Genomic DNA, 19,627 nt, shown 5'->3' with positions numbered 1-19,627 from the left:
CCAGAGGGCAGCAGATCATGTGAAAATATATTTGTGTCATTCTTTAAACTTTTGGCCATGACTGTAGGTTGAACTAGATGGACTTAAAGTCTTCCTTCAACCTTAATAACTATGTTACATCAGCAGGATGTTTTTGAATATCCATATGAATCAGGAGCCCCATATAATGCTTCATACAGTTCATGATGGGCCCCATATGCTGCTCCATAGATTATGCCCCCATGTGCTGCCCCGTAAAATGACCAATAGTTTATGCCCCCATATGCTGCCCCATAAGATGCTCCATATATTATGCCCCCATATGCTGCCCCATAAGGTGCTCCATAGTATACCCCCCATATGCGGCTTCATATGGTGCTCCATAGTATACCCCCCATATGCTGCTGCTACCGCAAATAGAAAAAAAGAAAAGAAAAAAAAAAAAAAAAAAAACAAAAAAAAAAAAACACAACTTTCTGTTGCGGGGGGCCAGGTGCCGGGGTCACCACTGTCTCAGGACCCCGGCACTGGTGATACTTACCGATCCTCCGTACATTGCTGCTCCCCTGTGTCTGCCGGGTCCCTCTGTCAGTGACGTTCAGGCAGAGGGCGCGCACTGATTACGTCATCATGCCGTCTGCTTGAACATCACAGACAGAGGACGGAAGACAGCAGAGCAGCGCGCAGCGATGGACCAGGGATCGGTAAATATAGCATATACTTACCCTCTCCTGGCACGGTCTCTGCAGCCCCGCTTCTCCCGGTCTCAGGCTCCTCCTTGCAGCAGTCACGTGGTACCGCTCATTAAAGTCATAAATATGTGCATATTCATGACTTTAATGAGCGGTACCACACAACCACTGCAGGAAGGAGCCTGAGACCTGGGAGAAGCGGGCGGGCTGCAGGGAGCACGCCAGGGAGGGGGTAAGTATGATCGGACACCCCCGCTCCCCCTCCGACCCCCTGGTATAGGACTCGCGTATAAGCCGAGAGGGGGACTTTCCGCCCCAAAAAAAGGGCTGAAAATCTCAGCTTATACGCGAGTATATACGGTATATTTTTATTTTTAAATTTTAAAACTATTTTTCTTTAACTTTTGGCATGCTTCAATAGCCTCCATGGGAGGCTAGAAGCTGCCATAGCCCCATCGGCTCTGCTACATATAGGCGATGAGCAGATCGCCTCTATGTAGCAGAATTACAGACTTGCTATGAACGCCGACCACCAGGTGGCGCACATAGCAATCTGGCATCAACAACCATAGAGGGAGACCTCTGGTTGTCATGCCAACACACTGATAACCCGTGATATCACATGACGCGGGTCACCAGTGAGCATATTTGCGGCCAGATGGCTGGAAGCGCTTGATAAATGCCGCTTTCATAGTTTGACAGCGTCATTTAACTTGTTAATAGCCGGGGGCAGATCGTGATTCTGCCCGCGGCTATTGCGGGCACATGTCAGCTGTTCAAAACAGTTAACATGTCCCGGTATTGAGGTGGGCTCACCACTGGAGCCCACTTCAAACAGGGGGATACTTACATCGGACGCTCTAAACCGTCCAGTGTCAGTAAGGGGTTAAAGTTAGCTCTGTTTAAATCCACCAGAGTATTAAGGTTCAGACAGCTGCAGCTTGTACTGACCAGGATCTCAGAAGCAGCAGGAAGACTGAGCTTTCAATCAGGTCAGGTAGGCAAAACAATTACAATTTGGCCGACTAATCCTTTTTAACATTCTGCCATGGATTTTCAAATTACACCAGCCCAACCAGGTCCAAGATTGATTTAGTTATGTCGGACTTTGAATTAAGAAATCTGGTAACAGATCTGCTTCAGGTTCTGTTAAAATGTAAGTTTCATTAATTTAATTATTAAAAAAAAAAATTAAAAGGCAGCCATTCAGGTTTACTATATTTTGTTCTAAATTTCTGGCACAAACTATATACAATATTTAATTGCATTAGCTGTGAAGGTACTAAGAGGTACTGTTATGTTTCCAACCATATTCACCCTACATTTTAGCATTTCAGTCACTACATCGAAAAATTGGACATTTTTACTTTGATTTAAAAACGTACCTATAGTTTCAGGTAACATTTTAGAATATCCTGTCATGTGTGTGTACGTGAGGCATAACAATTTGTAGCCATTATGACTTCTAGCCTGCATTTTCCACCATCATTTCTGACTTCAACGGCTTCTGTCATTTTCATTTCCGAGAGCTGGGGAGTGCAGACTAGCTGCTATGTCTTCCACATACAGTACACAGAGCTGGATTCCTGCTTTTAGTACACCGAGTGAGGGAGCAGTAGCACAGAGGACATTATAATGCATATTAAGCTGTGTGGCTGTGAATCCAACACTGGAGTAAGGCACACAGATGCTTGAAGCTGCAGCTAGATTTGCCTGCTACTTAGTGTGCTGAGTATTCCTCATTCCTCCTACACTTTCCCCTCTTCATAGAGAATAGTAATGGGGTAACCCGACATCTAACTGGCAGTGAACATTTAATTTTTTTCATCAAATTTCAACGATTTCTTGACATGATTTTCTGAAAGAATAATTTTTTTTAAATAACAAAAACCTTTAATAAAATACTGGTGTTAATCTGCTATTGTTACATTCAAATCTCCAGCTGCAATATTTAGTAACAGAACAAAAACTAATATTCTAGGGTAAGTAAATCGGTCTGACAATACTTTCAGAAAATGACATCTGTACATGGCTGAAAGCATTTAAAAATGAAAAATAACCTCAATATTCACATATGTTTAAGCAATTTACTTGCTTTAATACATTATTCCGGGTGGAAGAAAAAAGTATAAAAACCACTGAAGCATTTTTTGTAAATCACATTAAAAATCTATTCATAGATCTTTTTCAAAACACTAAAATGTTGGGTAATGCTACCCATTCTGAGGTAATGAATATAGTGTGTGATGGTGCAAATACTAGGACATAGAAATATCTAATCAGTTCTTTCCCTCTCATCACAACTCATCATGATTTCTGGTGAGGTCTTCTCCATAGTTGGTGGCCTGGCTACCCACAAACATATTCCAATTTTTTATGATCTCATCTTTGGTCAACATTTTGTCCTGCAATAAGAAAAACAAGAAATATAAACTTTTACAAATGACTGAATCAACAATTGATGAAAGGCAAAACCACAGCTTTAAACCTAACTTTGTCCTGGAACCTCTGCTTTACTGAACTCTAAGAGCGAGGCTAGCTGTCTGGTTCACGAGGCCCTGCCACACCTGTAAGGGTATGTGCACACAATAGTGGAAGATGCTGCAGATTTTTCCTCGCAGATTTGGGAGAATCCGCAGGTAAATCCTGCTTATCTGCAAATTTTCTGTGGTTTAGTCTGCGGTTTTCCCCTACGGTTTGACACCTGTCATTGATCAGGTGCTAAACCGCTGCAGAATCCGCACAAAGAATTGACATGCTGCGGTTTTGAAACAGCAGTGGTCGCACTTACCTTACAGACGCGGCGAGGGTGTCCGTCTTCCACCTGCGTCCATGGCTCGCTCGTCGGCACCAGCAGGAAGCCGACGACGAGAAATGGACCAGCGCGATCAGCGATAACCAGCAGGGGAGCCGGTCGAAGGCAAGTATCACATTTAGCGATAACGCTAGCGATATCGCTGCTGCGTCATAAAATCGGTGACGATTTAGCGATATCGCTGTGTAAAGCCCCCTTTATGGCTTCCATCTTCCGGCCCCCTGCCAGTCTGGCTTCCATCTTCCCAATCTTCTGGCCCCTGCCAGTCTGTGTACTGGCATCCACCTTCCCAATCTTCTGGCTTTCCTACATTTCAAATTTTAGACACTTTCTCACGCAGCAAAAAAGTTTGCAGAAATGAGGTATGGCCTATTATATGAACATTTTGTGGCATTTCTGGCACAAAAGGGTGTAAAATCATTAGCTTAGGCATTTTTGTAGTAGTATAGTTGAAGGCTGCTCATACACAGTAGATCGCTACTGTTGGTTCAGCCAAAACGGTTGTTCAGACATTAGACTGTTGGACAAATCTTTCATTATTGGCTAGTCCAGCCAACATTAGTCTAATTTGTATCGGAAGTTTAAAGTTCACACTGTCTTGTAAAGTATACATTTACAGCATTTAGTTTTCATGTATTGGTCACACTCTAGAGGTCAGGCGCTATAGAAAACAATCTTATGGCGTCCTAACCTCATTATATGGGGCTAGATTTCAAAGTAAGGCAAAGACTAGTGGGATGTTACTTCATTAAGGGTCCCGTTACATATAGCGACGCTCCAGTGATCCCGACAATGATACGACCTGGTAAGGATCGCTGGTACGTTGCTACATGGTCGCTAGTAAGCTGTCAAACAGGCAGATCTATTCAACGACATGGCAATCTGTATATCGACCTCGGCGGTCGTTGGGACCTTGTCACACAGCAGTTATTCTGACGACTCACGCCTGCATCCCCAAGTTATGCGTCGCCAACTAGGTCGCTCGTTGGCGTCAAACAGCGATGCATGCTGGCCAGCGGGATGCCAATGATCAAAAAATGGCCTAGGACATTCGAGCACGATCAGCGATATCCAGCGGGGGGGGGTGGTCGCCGCTATGTGTCACATGTAGCGAGATCGCTGGCGAGATCACTGTTGCGTCACAAAACCTGTGACGCTTCAGGGATCTCACTAACGATCTCGTTATGCGAGACAGGGCCTTAACACACAGCTCTAATCATCTAATCAATACAGATTAGTAGGAGGAGTTGGTTCAAGGTGATAACCCTTGTAATTAGAGCTTAGCCTCTAGGGCAGAGAGGTTAAAACCAAATCAACGGAAAAGTGTCCATTCTGGCTAGGTCTTCCAGGACATTATTACATTACACCTACAGTAGCATACCTTGTTCACATCAGACTCGTATATTAGATGCCTGGCTTCGGCCTGTGCATGGTCATAATCTTGAGGAAGAATCCAGTGTCGGATTTCATCTTTGTCCATTTTTCCATCCTTGTTAAGGTCACGGAAATCTGAAAACTGTTCCCGTTCGGTGGCTACCCAGTCAGGCTCTGGGGATCCCTCTTCATGTGAGAACATATCCGCTGCAGATAAAAAGGCGGTCAATTACTGCTTTAAACACACAGATCAAAAGAAAACTAGTAAAATTAATGCAGCATAAGCAGGTTCAATATTAAACCATTAAGGGCGGGGTCCGAAATCCAAATTAATTTACATCCTAAATCCCCATCGACTTGATGCCATGATTTAAACTATTTTCTAATATACCCGAATTAAGAACTCCTTTATGCTTTCTTAATTACACTAATTGCTTTATTTTTATTTTTTCCTAATTCCTTTTTGAGGACTCCATCTGGGAATCCCAGATCATTTTGGGATACTCAAATGAAGCTTAATTAGGGGGCAGAGGCTGTGGTCACTGCCGCAGCCTCTGCTCCCTCTCTGCAACGATGTGTCATCAGTGATGATTGTTTCAGGGGCTGGGCAAGTCCCTGAACGACGCGCACTGTGCGATGTGCACAATAACAGCGCACTCCCTCTCAGGCTCAGATCAGCAGTAACGAACCAGCACCAAAGTGCGTTGTCTGAATACCCGGCCTGCAGGGACCAGCCCCGGCCCACGGAGAGAGAGGATCTGTCCTTCAAGTACAGGAAGCCTACAGATAAAAAGGGCAATACCTCTTCCTCGCATCAATTAGTTTACAGAGCATGAGAGGACCACCAGGTTATTACAATAATGAACATCCTAACTTTAATGCATATAAGGAAACACCCTGCGATCTACACATAAAATAACAAAAAAAGTGTGCCCCCCACATGTGACGGGAGAGAATACTTTATAAGAGTGTCGTCATGGACTCCGAGAAATCCTGTTACCTGAAAGTAACGTCTTTCTCCTTCCCCATGACAGCACCACGGAGAGAATTGTAGAGAATTATATTTTAGGGAGGGACCATAGCCTGCAGAAGCCTTCTCCCAAAGGTAAGATCAGAGGAAGAGACTAGATCCAACCGAGAGTGTTCGCAACAGGTATAGGGAGAGGACCATGTTGCTGCCTTACAGATTTGATTTATGGAAACATCTAATTTCTCTGCCGAAGAGGTTGCCTATGCTCTTGTAGAGTGAGCTCTTAATCCCTCCAGGATGACATTGCCACTCAACAAGTAGGCTAGAGAGATTGCCTCCCTTATCCATCTTGCCAATGTGCCTTTTGAGGCCTTGACCCCTTTTCTAGGCCCCTGAAAACACAAAGAGACCTATACTTCCTACAACTATAAGTGGCCAATAGGTACTGAACCAGACACCTTCTTACGTATAAAGATTTTCTTCCCTGGTATTTTTGGGGTTGGAGCAAAAGGATGGAAGGACTACTTTCTGGGGGATCTATGGAAATGTGACGCTACCTTAGGTAGATAGACTGGGTCTGGTTTAAGAATGACCTTATCCTCTAAAATCTGAGTAAAGGGGGGCCTCCAAAGAGGGCCAGAATATCGCTCACTTTGCGAGCTGATGTTAATGCCACTAGAAGAGGTGTTTTAAGAGATAAAATCCCAAGGGATATGTAATCGAAAGGTTCAAATGGAGGATTAGTTAAGGCCAATAGCACTAAATTTAAATCCCAAGGTGCCAATCTCTGGCTAACAATGGGTTTAAATCTAGCAGAGGCTCTAATAAATCTAGCCACCCATCGCTTGCCTGCGAAATCACAATTATACAGGGCTCCTAACGCCGCGACCTGGACTTTTAAGTGGTAGCAAGACCCTGTCCTAACCCTTTTGTAGAAACTCCAGGATGGCTGTAATTGGTTCACCCACCTGTACTTTGGCCCCCTAGATGGACAGGAACTTCTGCCAAGTTTTTCCATAAGCTTTGGTGGTGACAGCTACTCTGGGAGTAGTGTAGAAATCAAATTAGGGGAAAAACCTCTGTACCTCAGGAGTGTCCTCTCAAATTCAAAGCGGTCAAGTGTAAATTTGTTGCCTGAAGGTGACATACCGGCCCCTGGGAGAGAAGATTCGGAATCTCCGGGAGTATCCAGGGGGTTGATGGACACCATCCTCAGACACCATCCTCAGCCAGGAGAACCAGGTCCTTCTTAGCCGCAAGGGAGCAATCAGAATTACTCTTGCTCGGTCCTCTCTGAATTTTCTTTGAACAGCAAGGATCAGGTTAACCAGGGTGGGGGGGGGGTGTAGGTATAGGCCAGACTGATTCCACAGAATCATGCAGACATCCAGAGCCCAAGGGTTCCCCTGAAATCTAAAGAACAAGACGCTTTTATTCTGGCTGTTGGCACAAAGACTTATAGCTGGAAGGCATCACATTTCTACAATTGATCGAATATGGACTGCCTTACTACCCATTCGCCTTGTTTTTCTGCAATTAAATTTCCTGCTTTGAAACAACTTTTTCAATGTGGGGAAAGAGAGGTTGGGAATCTCATTTTACAATCACCCGCCTTTTCAAGGATGTCATCCAATGTTGGTCTGAAAAAAGTCACCTTCTCAGGGAATGAAGTATAATTTTTGATTTCATCTGAAGATCCTCGGCCAACACTTATGCAGCACGTAGAACCCTCTAGCTTTGGAGAAAGCCGACGATCTGGCTGCTAATCTAACAGAATCGGCAGACTCATCGGCCAGGAATGCAGCAGCCCCTCACATTAAAGGGAGTCTGTCACCCCATTTTTCCCTTATCAGCTGCCGGCACCACCATCAGGGGCTTATTTACAGCATTCTGTAATGCTGTAGATAAGCCCCCGATGTAACCTGAAAGATAAAAAAAAAAAAAAAAAAAGTTAGATTATACTCACCCCGGCATTCGGTCCTGTCCGGCGCCTCCCATCTTCATACGATGAGGTCCTCCTCCTTGCTTCTCCCTCGGCTCCTGCGCATGCGTACTTTATCAGCCCTGTTGAGGGCAGGACAGAGTACTGCAGTGCGCAGGCGCCGGACCTCTCTGACCTTTCCCGGAGCCTGTGCTCTGCAGTATTTTACTCTGCCCTCAACAGGGCAGATAAAGTATGCCTGCACAGGAGCCGAGGGAGTAGCAAGGAAGAGGACATCATCGTATGAAGATGGGAGGCGCCGGATCGGGCCGCGACACCCACCGCACCTGACTCCGCCCCCCCGGTGAGTATAATCTAACGTGTTTTTCTTATCATTCAGGTTTCATCGAGGGCTTATCTACAGCATTAAAGCCCCTGATGGCTGTGGCCGCAGCTTATAGGGCTAAAATGGGGTGACACATTCCCTTTAAGGGAATGAAAACATACTTTATCTCGATACCTTGTCCCCGAGTTACTTTTCTAAGGTTCTAATCAGATCGTTAATGACCTAGCCGTGCAGGTTGGTACTATAACTGGCTTCAGACCTTCATCTATTATACAGGGGATCTTTTAACACTACCATGTTCTCAAACGGAAGGGTAAACTTCTTGGAATATTTAGCAATAGCTACATCTAGTTTTGGAGCTTTGTCCCAGGATAAGGACACGGCATTGTCAAAAGGATATTTCCTTTTGATGGATGGGATAGAAGAATATTTCCTTTGTTTTTATTTCATTCTTTCAATTACAGACCGTATTTTCTCATTAATAGGGAATGACAGAAGCCTTTTCTGTCCAAGCTGGCTAAACATTATGTCCTGGTAAGGAACTATCTGGAAGAGGGTCCATCACTCCCATTGTAGATCTAACAGCTTTTGCAAGACTGTTTCTTCCTCTGGAAAACAATGGCGCCCTTCCAAATCTTCTTCTGATGAGGAGGAAGAATCCGATGAACCAGTATTCCTATGTTCTTCTTCTGAACTACTGGTCCTCGATTCAGGGCATCCTTTTCTGGACTGTTTTTTTTTTTTTATCACTACCTCCTTGGGACAGGGATTTAAAAGTGTTTTTGACCTTTGTTTTGATTATGGATGTTAGTTTTGAGGTGAAATTTGAGGATTCCTCACGAAGCATCTGCTCTATGCATGATTGACAGTTTTTTCACCCAGGTAATGGGCAACTCTTCAATGCAGAGTGCACAACTCCTGTGTTTAGTCTTCGCTACGCACTTCATTCCTTAAATAAATGAGACAAAAAGGGACCCAAACTGGAAAGTGGACTTTCACAAAGATCACTTACCAATCAGAGGCAACCAGGTGTACCGGTTTAGGAGGAGGGATCATATTCACTGATAGATCTCCTCTGGAGGCCGGAGAAACGTCCACCACACTGGAGCCTTTGCTGTGCCGAGTAGAACTGCTGCCAGAACGTTCACTTCCTCCACTGGAAAATTCACGACGACAAGATCATTCTTCGTGCTGCCGCACTTTTTGCTGCCTCTACTGCTGCGGATTCTGCTCTAGTTAGCTGCTGTTGTGGTTGTTCTTTAGGCTCTATGGTTACCTGTCTACTTAGAGGGGACCACTTTAAGCTGCTCGGAACGCTATTCCAGTGATCCACTGCCTTTTTAAGGCAAGCAGCCTCCGGCTCGTTCCCTCAGGATTTTTTCTAGCTACGTTGCCGGAAATGACTTGCGGTCACCTGACCCCACCAACTGAGTAATCAGGAAGTGCCTCCGGAGTGTCCCCACTCATATGCAGAACAAGATGCCCAGCAGCCGGAGTGTGGTGGTGCGGCTGTGCTCCCCCGCACATCCCTGATGGTCCTCTGGACCCAGCGGTGGTGCTTCAGAACACTGCACCAGCCAAGGCAGGGGCACCCCCACTGCCTGGATCAGTTTGGCCAGGCCCAAAGCGACGTCTATAATCAATCTTGTGTCTTCAGATACGCCTCACTGAAAGTTCCTTGTCAAGGATAAGAAACCAACTGATGTGAGGGAGAGGCACCACCCTTTTTATCTGTAGGTTTCCTGACCTTGAATGGCGGATCCTCTCTCTCTAATGGTGCAGTCATGGGGGGGTGGAGCAGAAATTAATATATATATATATATATATATTTATTAATACGCTTCAGGGCAAAAGAGGGCTGAAGAGTTTTCCGCCTGAAAAAAAAGCTTTGCATGTTTGTACACGTAAACCAATAAAAATATTTAAAAAAAAAAAAAAAGTATACATACGCTAATTTAACTTTTCGTGTTCTTATTTGACCCCTTTTAAAAAGAGTACTGCTGAACAGTGGGGGTCTTTGTCCCCAGACCACCGATCATTTAAACGGTTCTGTCTGCAAAGCTTATCATGGATGCACTGGGTGATTTATGGACTTAACAGAAAGCTTACAATCTATAAAGGAAATATGGGGGGAGGTGTGGGTTTGAGGTCGCAATAGGTAGAAGGCACTTGTCATGTATGGTCCAACTGTCTTAATAATAAATGTTTTGATCTGGTCATCAGCCAGGATCTGTCAAAGTGCAGTTACCAAGTGCTATTGGGTGCATGGAGGATGTGAAGACAGATGAATAGGAAGGAGCAGATTATGATTAACATTTAGAAGGAACAGGGGAGAGTTAATGACTTGAAGTGATAGGCCTCTCTAAAGAGATGTGTTTTTTAAAGCACCCTTAAAATCATGGGGGCTAGATATTAGTCTCAGATCAGATGCCACCGGTAGGTATTGCAGAACTGTGGAGAGCTTTCTGGTGAGAGAGAAGTCTGTATTGTATTCTGTAGCAGATTAGCAACCAGTGTAATGACTGGCACAAGGTGGAGACATCGGTGAAGTGGCAGGACAGAAATAAGACCCTGGCTGCTGCATTCAGGTTTGAAGAGGAGAAAGTTAGGTCACAGGAAGGCCGGTCAGGAGAGAGTTGCAGTAGTCCAGGCGAGAATAACTAAAAGCGACATTAAGACTTTTTGCAATTTCAAAGGGGAGAAAAGGTCGGATTCTGGAGATGTTTTTAAGATGCAGGTAACATGAGCTAGTGAGTGATATAGGGAACAAAAGAAAGTTGTGTGTCAAATATGATCCCAAGACAGCAAGCATGCCACTTGAGAATTATGGTCGAACCACCCAAGGTAATTGCAATATCGGGTATAGGTAGGTTAGTAGAGGGAGGAAACACAAGAAGTTCAGTTTTGGAGAGATTGTTCAGATAGAGGGAGTACATGATGTTAGCGACAACAGACAGAGAATTCCTCGTACTTTGCATTAAGGTGGGGGTGATGTCAGGGAGCAATGTGTATAATTGGGTGTCATCATAGATATGTTACTGGAAACCAAATCTGCTGATGGTTTGTCCAATACGGGCGGTGTATAAAGAGCAGAGGAGTGGTCCTAGGACTGAGCCTTGAGGAACCATTTGAGGATAGTAAGGGGAAAAGAGGAGGAGTCAGAGCCGGCAAAAGATACAGTGAAAGACTAGCACCAGATGTAGAAAATTAGGAAACACAAATGAAAGGCATCATAATCCCTTAAACCTCAAGCTTTCTGAAAAGTGCAATCAACTAAGAGGACAGTTCTGTTTCCCCAGAGTTAATCACAGGTCGGCAAAGGTTCTCTACAGCACGTTATACGCGGTGTAATAATAGTTATATTTATGCTGCCTAAGGCTATGTTCACACGTTACTTTATGAAAAACTGTAAACTATGTTTTACAGTACCAGAAAAAGCTAGGAGATTTCAGAAATCTCATGCACATACATTGTTTTTTTTTTTCCTGACTGAATTGGAAAACTGCTGCATTTTTTGAAAACTGCAGTATGTCACTTTCAGCATTTTTTCATCCACAGAAATAAAGTGCAAAAATGAAGGTATCCGGTTTTACCGCAAAAACCTCAGGAAGTTGCATCATGTTATTTTGGGGACACTAAACTTTATCAGCATGCACAAGAGACAAATGTAACTTTAAAAAAAAAAAAAAAGTAGCAAAACCTATTTTTTGTAAGCAGTTTCCATACTGCCAAGAGAGCAGGTTTTGCCTAAGGCTATGTTCAAATGTTGGGTTTCTGCGTGTTTTTTTTATGTAAATTTTAAGGTGTGTTTTACAGTACCAGCAAAAGCTCAGATTTCAGAAAGCTCATACATTTTTTTTCCTGACTGAAATGGAAAACTGCATTTATTTTTTTTTTTAGCATTTCTGCAGCTTTTTTTAACCCATAAAAAGATGAGCCAGTGCAAAAAGCAGCAAAGAAAAGTTGATACAAGGTTTTGTTTTTTGTTTTTTTTTTGCTAAAAACAAAGATGTACAGCAGTATGTGCAACCCATTTATTTTTGCGATTTTCCCAAGTTTAACCCCTTAATGACCGTCAATACGTCTTTTAAATGACCTGAGATATAAGAGACTAGCATCCCCATACAGGTGACAATCCAGCAGCCGTTGGCTGTACACTATGGCTGACAATTTGCTGAATCAGCTATGATCAGTGTTGGCACTGTCCATATCTGTTTAACCCATTAGATGCTGCTGCTGTCAATAATGACTATATCATATAAATGGTTACAAGAGTGTGGGGGCTCCCTCTTTAAACTCATTGGCACCACTTTTTCATTCCTATCATGCCACTTTGTATTAATTCCTGAAAAGCAACTGAAGGGTTAATAAACTACCTGACAGCAGTTTTCAGTATGTCAGGGGGTGTTGTTTTTAACCCCTTTCTGCCATTAGACGTACTATCCCGTCCATGTGCCCTGGGACTTAATTCCCAAGGACGGGATAGTACGTCTAATGCGATCAGCGGCGCCCACGTGGTGAGCGCCGTTGATCGTGGCCGGGTGTCAGCTGATTATCACAGCTGACACCCGGCACAATGTGTCAGGGGCGGTCACGGACCGCCCCCGACACGTTAACCCCTTGTACACCGCGATCAAACACGATCGCGGTGTACCGGGAGTTAAAGGGAAGCATCGGCAGGGAGGGGGCTCCCTCAGTGCTTCCCTGAGCCCCCCACGGCAGCGCAATGTGCAGCGCTGCTGCGGGGGGCTCTTTCCCTACAGGCCCCCGGATCCAAGATGGCGACGGGGGCCTTCGGGGGCCTGTAGGGAGCGGACTTCCTCACTGCCTGCAAAGCGCAGGCATGAGGAAGTCTGCAGAACTGCCTGTGACAGATTGCTGATCTGTCACAGTGATCTGTGATGTGACAGATCAGCGATCTGTAACAGGACAGTGATGTCCCACCTGGGACTATGTAATAAAGAAAAAAAAAAAAAAAAAGTGTAAAAATAATTTAAAAAAAAAAAAAAATATTCCCCAATAAATTCATTTTTTGAAAATAAAAAAAAAAAGTACACATTTGGTATCGCCGCGTCCGTAGCGACCCGCCCTATAAAACTGTCCCATTAGTTAACCCCTTTAGCGAACCCCTTAAAAAATAAAAATAAAAAACAAAGCAAAAAATAATGATTTATTATCATACCACCGAACAAAAAGTGCAATAACACGCGATCAAAAAGACACATATAAATATCCATGGTACCGCTGAAAACGTCATCTTGTCCCGCAAAAAACGAGCCGCTATACAGCATCATCCGCAAAAAAATAAAAAAGTTATAGTTCGCAGAATAAAGCGATGCAAAAATAATTATTTTTATATAAAATTGTTTTCATTGCAAAAAACCGACAAAACATAAAAAAACGACCTAAATGAGGTATCGCTGTAACTGTACTGACCCGAAGAATAAAAGCGCTTTATCAATTTTACCGCACGCGGAACGGTGTAAACGCACCCCCCAAAAAGAAATTCATGAAACGCTGGTTTTTGTTCATTCTGCGACCCAAAAATCGGAATAAAAAGCGATCAAAAAATGTCACGTGCCCAAAAATGGTACCGATAAAAACGTCAACTCGTCCCGCAAAGAATAAGACCTCACATGACTCGGTGGGTCAAAATACGGAAAAATTATAGCTCTCAATATGTGGTGATGCAAAAACTATTTTTACAATAAAAAGCGTCTTTTAGCGTGCGACAGCCGCCAAACATAAAAACCGCCATAAATAGTAAATCAAACCCCCCGTTATCACCCCCTTAGTTAGGGAAAAATAATAAAATTTAAAAAAAGTATTTATTTCCATTTTCCCATTAGGGCTAGGGTTAGGGTTAGGGCTAGGGTTAGGGCTCAGGTTAGGGGTGTGTTGGGGTTAGGGTTGGAGTTATAATTGGGGGGTTTCCACTGTTTGGGCACATCAGGTGCTCTCCAAATGCAACATGGTGTCTGATCTCAATTCCAGCCAATTCTGCGTTGAAAAAGTCAAATGGTGCTCCTTCCCTTCCAAGCTCTGCCATGCGCCCAAACAGTGTTTTACCCCCACATATAGGGTATCAGCATACTCAGGACAAATTGCAAAACAACTTTTGGGGTCCAATTTCTCCTGTTACCCTTAGGAAAATAAAAAATTGGGGGCAAAAATATCATTTTTGTGGAAAAAAATGATTTTTTTATTTTCACGCCCAGGCGTTATAAACTTCTGTGAAGCACTTGGGGGTTCAAAGTGCTCACCACACATCTAGATAAGTTCCGTGGGGGGTCTAGTTTCCAAAATGGGGTCACTTGTGGGGAGTTTCAATAGTTTAGGTACATCAGGGGCTCTCCAAACGCACATGACACCCGCACACCAATCCATCAAAGTCTGCATTCCAAAACGTCAATACTTCCCTTCCGAGCCCCGACGTGTGCCCATACAGTAGTTTTCTCCCACATATGGGGTGTCAGCGTACTCAGGACAAATTGGGCAACAACTTTTGGGGTCCAATTTATCCTGTTACCCTTGGGAAAATAAAAAAAAAATGGGTACTAAAAGATGATGTTTGTGGAAAAAATAAGATTTTTGTATTTTCACGCACGGGCGTTATAAACTTCTGTGAAGCACTGGGGGGTTCAAAGTGCTCACCACACATCTAGATACCGTCTTTCCCCGAATATAAGACACCCCCGAATGTAAGACGTACTAGGGGAATAATGGGGGATGCCTAATGTAAGACATCCCCCGTTTATAAGACATAGCGGATCAGCGGTGCCCCGAAAGTAAGACGTTGTGCGGTACCGGTATAATGCATTAGGTTTAACATACTGGTACCGGTGCCTGTGTCCCCCTGTGTCCCCCGGGCAGAAGTCAGGGCCTCTCTGATTGGCCCAGCGGCTTCTGTGAGCCCGCCCGCCGGCCGCCGCCCTGACGTCACCGCTCATTGGCCAGTGTCCCCCTGCACGAGGAAGAAGAAGCCTGCCCTGCCCTGTCCCGCACCGCAGAGGAATCGCCATCCGGTAAGCAATGGCTGTGGGATACTGTACAATGGCAGGCTGTGAGATACCGTACTGTAATGGCAGCAACCCTTCTGTATGGCAGGCTGCTGTGGGATACTGTATGGGACTGTATGGGTGACTGTGATACGGAACCATAAGCAATGCTTATACGCTATATTTTTGCCCCCAGACATGAGTGGTTCCGGTCCGAGTAAAAGGAAGAGCTACTCTGTGGAGTATAAAAAAGCCATGGTTGAAGAATCTTGGGGCAAAAATGTAGTGGAGTTCTGCAAGGAGAAGATGTTGGATCACCGACTGTTCCAAAAATGGCGTGCAGAATACACTAACCTGAGTGAGAAAGCGGAGAGTGGAATGGCTAAAAGGCGGAAGGTTGGATGTGGTCGGCAGCCAATGTATCCCGAGCTGGAAAGCCTGGTGTGTGAGTGGGTTGCTGACAGGAGAGCGAAGACATTGGTGGTGACCAGGGCTCAGATTCAGGAGTATGCCCTTGCTGTGGCACCACAGTTTGACATTACCCCTGAACAATTCAAGGCGTCACAGCACTGGGTGGATAACTTCATGGAACGCAATGACCTGTCTCTGAGAAGATCCACGACCCTCTTTAGGCTGGAAGATGCAGAGATTGTGAAACGTGCATTTGCCTACAAGAAGTTTGTGGATGACACTGACTTCTCCAAATACAATCTTTGCCACATGATCGCCATGGATGAAACTGCTGTGTTCATGGGCCAAGCAGCTCAAACCACCATTGATCAACGAGGTGCCTCCTCAGTGTACGTTCCCTCCACCGCTTATGAAAGTGCACGTGTCACCTGCATTTTGGCGATTCGTCTGGATGGCACTAAAGTCACACCTTTGCTGATTTCAAAGGGCAAGAAGGACAAGATAGAGCGGGTTTCTGGTATTTATGTGCTGGAAACGGAAAAAGCCTGGGCCACACAAGCGGTTATAAGGAAGTGGCTTGATTTAATGCTGCCGCTTGTTATGCGAGGGAGCAAAAGAGGGATGCTGATCTGGGATGCAGCCAGCACACACCGGGCTAAAGACATGAAAAACTTCCTTCATGAGCGACGTATTGACCAGATCATGATTCCGGCAGGGATGACGGCTTATCTCCAGACTCTGGATATCGCCATAAACAAGCCCTTCAAGGACAATCTGCGTGCGGAAATCAATGACTACATTGAAAACCGTATGGAGAGGAACGTACGTGGGAACTTTGTTAAGCCAAAACTGCCTGAGATTGTGAACTGGGTGAAGAATTCATGGGATAAGATCAGTGACACCTGCATTGAAAATGCACTGCGAGCTGGCTACCTGGACAAGGCCTGCTCATTTCAGGACAGTGCCATTGCTACCCATGAGAGATATGGGCCAATGATTCAGGCGGAAATGGATTCCCGAGAGTCCCAAGAAAATCCACAGGAACCTCAGAGTGTGGATGTTTACGATGACGTTCCTGAAGATGATGACGACATGGTTGTCATCGAATAAATCTTGTTTTATCTTCCAGTATAACTTATTCAGACTGTTCATTGTTACCGTTTTTCATTGTTTTAAATGTTTTACATGTTATACATGGAAATACCGTCATGATACGGTTGTAACAAGACATTCTTGGCACTTTCTTGGGCACTTGGTTTAATAAAACTGTTTTGTGGTGAACACCACACTATTCAGCTTGTTAATAAATGTTATTTTTTGGTTAAAACAAAAATCGTCATTTTTTTTTTTCTAATATAAGACATACCCCGAAAGTAAGACATAGTGGGACTTTTGGGGGTCAAAAGAATGTAAGACACTGTCTTATATTCGGGGAAACACGGTAAGTTCCTTGGGGGGTCTAGTTTCCAAAATGGGGTCATTTATGGGGGGGGGGGGTTTCTACTGTTTTGGTACATCAGGGGCTTTCCAAACGCGACATGGTGTCCGATCTCAATTCCAGCCAAAAACGTCAAATGGCGCTGCTTCCCTTCCGAGCTCTGCCATGCGCCCAAATAGTGGTTTACCCCCACATGTGGGGTATCAGCGCACTCAGGACAAATTGCACAATATCTTTTAGGGTCCTGTTACCCTTGGAAAAAGAATTGAGGGTGAAAAGATCATTTTTGTGGAAAAAATATGATTTTTTAATTGTACGGCTGTATGTTATAAACTTCTGTGAAGCCCTTGTGGGTTGAAAGATCTCACCACATATCTAGATAAGTTCCTTGGGGGGGTCTAGTTTCCAAAATGGGGTCACTTGGGGGGGGGGGGGGGGGGTTTCCACTGTTTAGGTACATCAGGGGCTCTCCAAACACGACATGGCGTCTGTTCTGAATTCCAGCCAATTTTGCATTGAAAAAGTCAAATGGCGCTCTTTCCCTGCTGAGGTCTGCCATGCGCCGAAACAGTGGTTCCCCCCCCCCCACATATCAGGTATCGGCGTACTCAGGACAAATTGCACAATAACTTTTGCAGTCTAATTTCTCCTGTTACCCTTGGTAAATTAAAAAAAATTGAACCTGAAGTATTTTTTTAGTGAAAAAAAGTTAAATGTTCATTTTATTTTTAAATATTCAAAAAATTCCTGTGACGCACCTAAAGGGTTAATAAACTTCTTGAATGTGGTTTTGAGCACCTTAAGGGGTGCAGTTTTTAGAATGGTGTCACTTTTGGGTATTTTCTATCATATAGACCCCTCAAAGTGGCTTCAAATGTGATGTGGTCCGTAAAAATAAAATGGTGTTGCAAAAATGAGAAATCGCTGGTCAACTTTTAACCCTTATAACTTCCTAACAAAAAAAAATTTTGGTTTCAAAATTGTGCTGATGTAAAGTAAACATGTGGGAAATGTTACTTATTCAGTTTTTTGTGTGCTATATCTCTGTGATTTAAGGGCATAAAAATTCAAAGTTGGAAAATTGCGAAATTTTCAAAATTTTCGCCAAATTTCCGTTTTTTTCACAAATAAACGCAAGTTATTTGAATGAAATTTTACCACTAACATGAACTACAATATGTCACGAGAAAACAATGTCAGAATCACCGGTATCCATGGAAGCGTTTCAGAGTTATTACCTCAAAGGGACAGTGGTCAGAATTGTAAAAATTGGCCTGGTCATTAACGTGCAAACCACCCTTGGGGCTTAAGGGGTTAAAATGGTATCACTTTGGGGGTTTTCCAATATATAGGACCCCTAAAGTAACTTCAAACCTGGATAGGTCCCTAAAACAAAATAATTTTGTAAATTTCCATGAAAAAATGAAAAATTGTTGCTACATTTTTAAATCTCCAAAAATGCTAACAAAATAAAGGAATATTTTAGAAATGGTGCTGATGTAAAGCAGGCATGAGGGAAATGTTATTAATGTTTCACACACATTGTAACAGTAAGAATGGCGAGTCCCACACAAGGCTTCCCACAGTGTGGATTGCTAAACACCACATTTGAAGCACCATGTTCTCAGAACCAGGAGGTATGCTTTCAACCCACTCAGCTTTCCTTGTCATCTGACTATCTATGGTCGGCTTCACATTTGCGTTTGGCAGAGTTGCGGACTTCCTCCGCAAAGCTCCGCCCACCTGTTCTTCCAAGCTTCTCCACTATGACAGAAGATCAGCTCTTCACCCTTCTATTAAGATCACATTTCACCACTTGCACGCTTGACCAGCTCCCATCCCATCTCATGCCTAACCTCGCCAGTCTTCATCCAAACTCTAACACATCTCTTCAACCTTTCACTTGCAAATGGTATCTTCCCCTCATCCTTAAAACATGCCTTGATCACACCCATCCTCAAAAAGTCCTCCCTCGACCCATCCTCTGTGTCTTGCTATCGCCCGATATCACTTCTCCCTTATGCCTCAAAACTACTGGAACAGTATGTCCATCTTGAACTGTCTTCCCACCTCTCCTGCTCCCCTCTTTGACTGCTTACAATCTGGTTTCTGACTACATCACTCAACTGAAACTGCCCTAACTAAAGTCACCAATTACTTTTTATCGCCAAGAGCAAGCAACACTACTCTGTCCTCCTTCTCCTGGACCTGTCTTCTGCCTTTGACACTGTGGACCATTCTTGTTACAGATTCATCTCTTGGCATCACAGATTTTGCCCTATCCTGGATATCGTCTTATCTAAACAGACCGGACATTTAGTGTCTCCCTCACCACCTCCTCACCTCGCCCCCAAGGCTCAGTTCTAGGACCCTACACTTCTCCATCTACACCTTCAGCCTGAGAAAGCTCATAGAATCCCACGGTTTGCAGTATCATCTCTACGCCAATGACACGCAGATCTACCTATCTGGGCCTGACATCACCTCCTTGCTGAACAAAATCCCACAATGTCTGTCCTCTATTTCATCTTTCTTTTCTGCTCGCTTTCTAAAACTGAACATGGACAAAACAGAATTCATCATCTTTCCCCCCATCGGACCTAACCATCAATGTCAATGGCTGCTCACTTTTCCTAGTCCCGCATGCTCGATGCCTCAGGGTGATCCTCGACTCTGCCCTCTC

General features: G+C 44.1%; 1 protein-coding gene across 2 annotated transcripts in view; it reads right to left on the bottom strand.

The window, feature by feature from the left end:
- Positions 1-2,541: 2,541 nt before the first annotated feature.
- Positions 2,542-19,627, bottom strand: part of RCN1 (reticulocalbin 1) — a 58,284-nt gene continuing 41,198 nt past the window's right edge. For both annotated transcript variants that reach the window (XM_073576319.1, XM_073576318.1), the window contains exons 6-7: positions 4,868-5,067; positions 2,542-3,076 (exon numbers count right to left, since the gene is read on the bottom strand). In XM_073576319.1, coding sequence (XP_073432420.1) covers positions 2,969-3,076; positions 4,868-5,067 — 308 coding nt within the window. In that variant the 3' untranslated portion in view covers positions 2,542-2,968. The remainder of the gene's footprint in view (positions 3,077-4,867; positions 5,068-19,627) is intronic.

This window comes from Dendrobates tinctorius, unplaced genomic scaffold (assembly GCF_039654945.1).
Source record: "Dendrobates tinctorius isolate UK_male_01 unplaced genomic scaffold, ASM3965494v1 ptg000048l, whole genome shotgun sequence".
Classification (NCBI taxonomy): Eukaryota; Metazoa; Chordata; class Amphibia; order Anura; family Dendrobatidae; genus Dendrobates; species Dendrobates tinctorius.
Note: the sequence above shows the minus strand (reverse complement) of the source record. Positions and strands in the feature narration are given on the sequence as shown.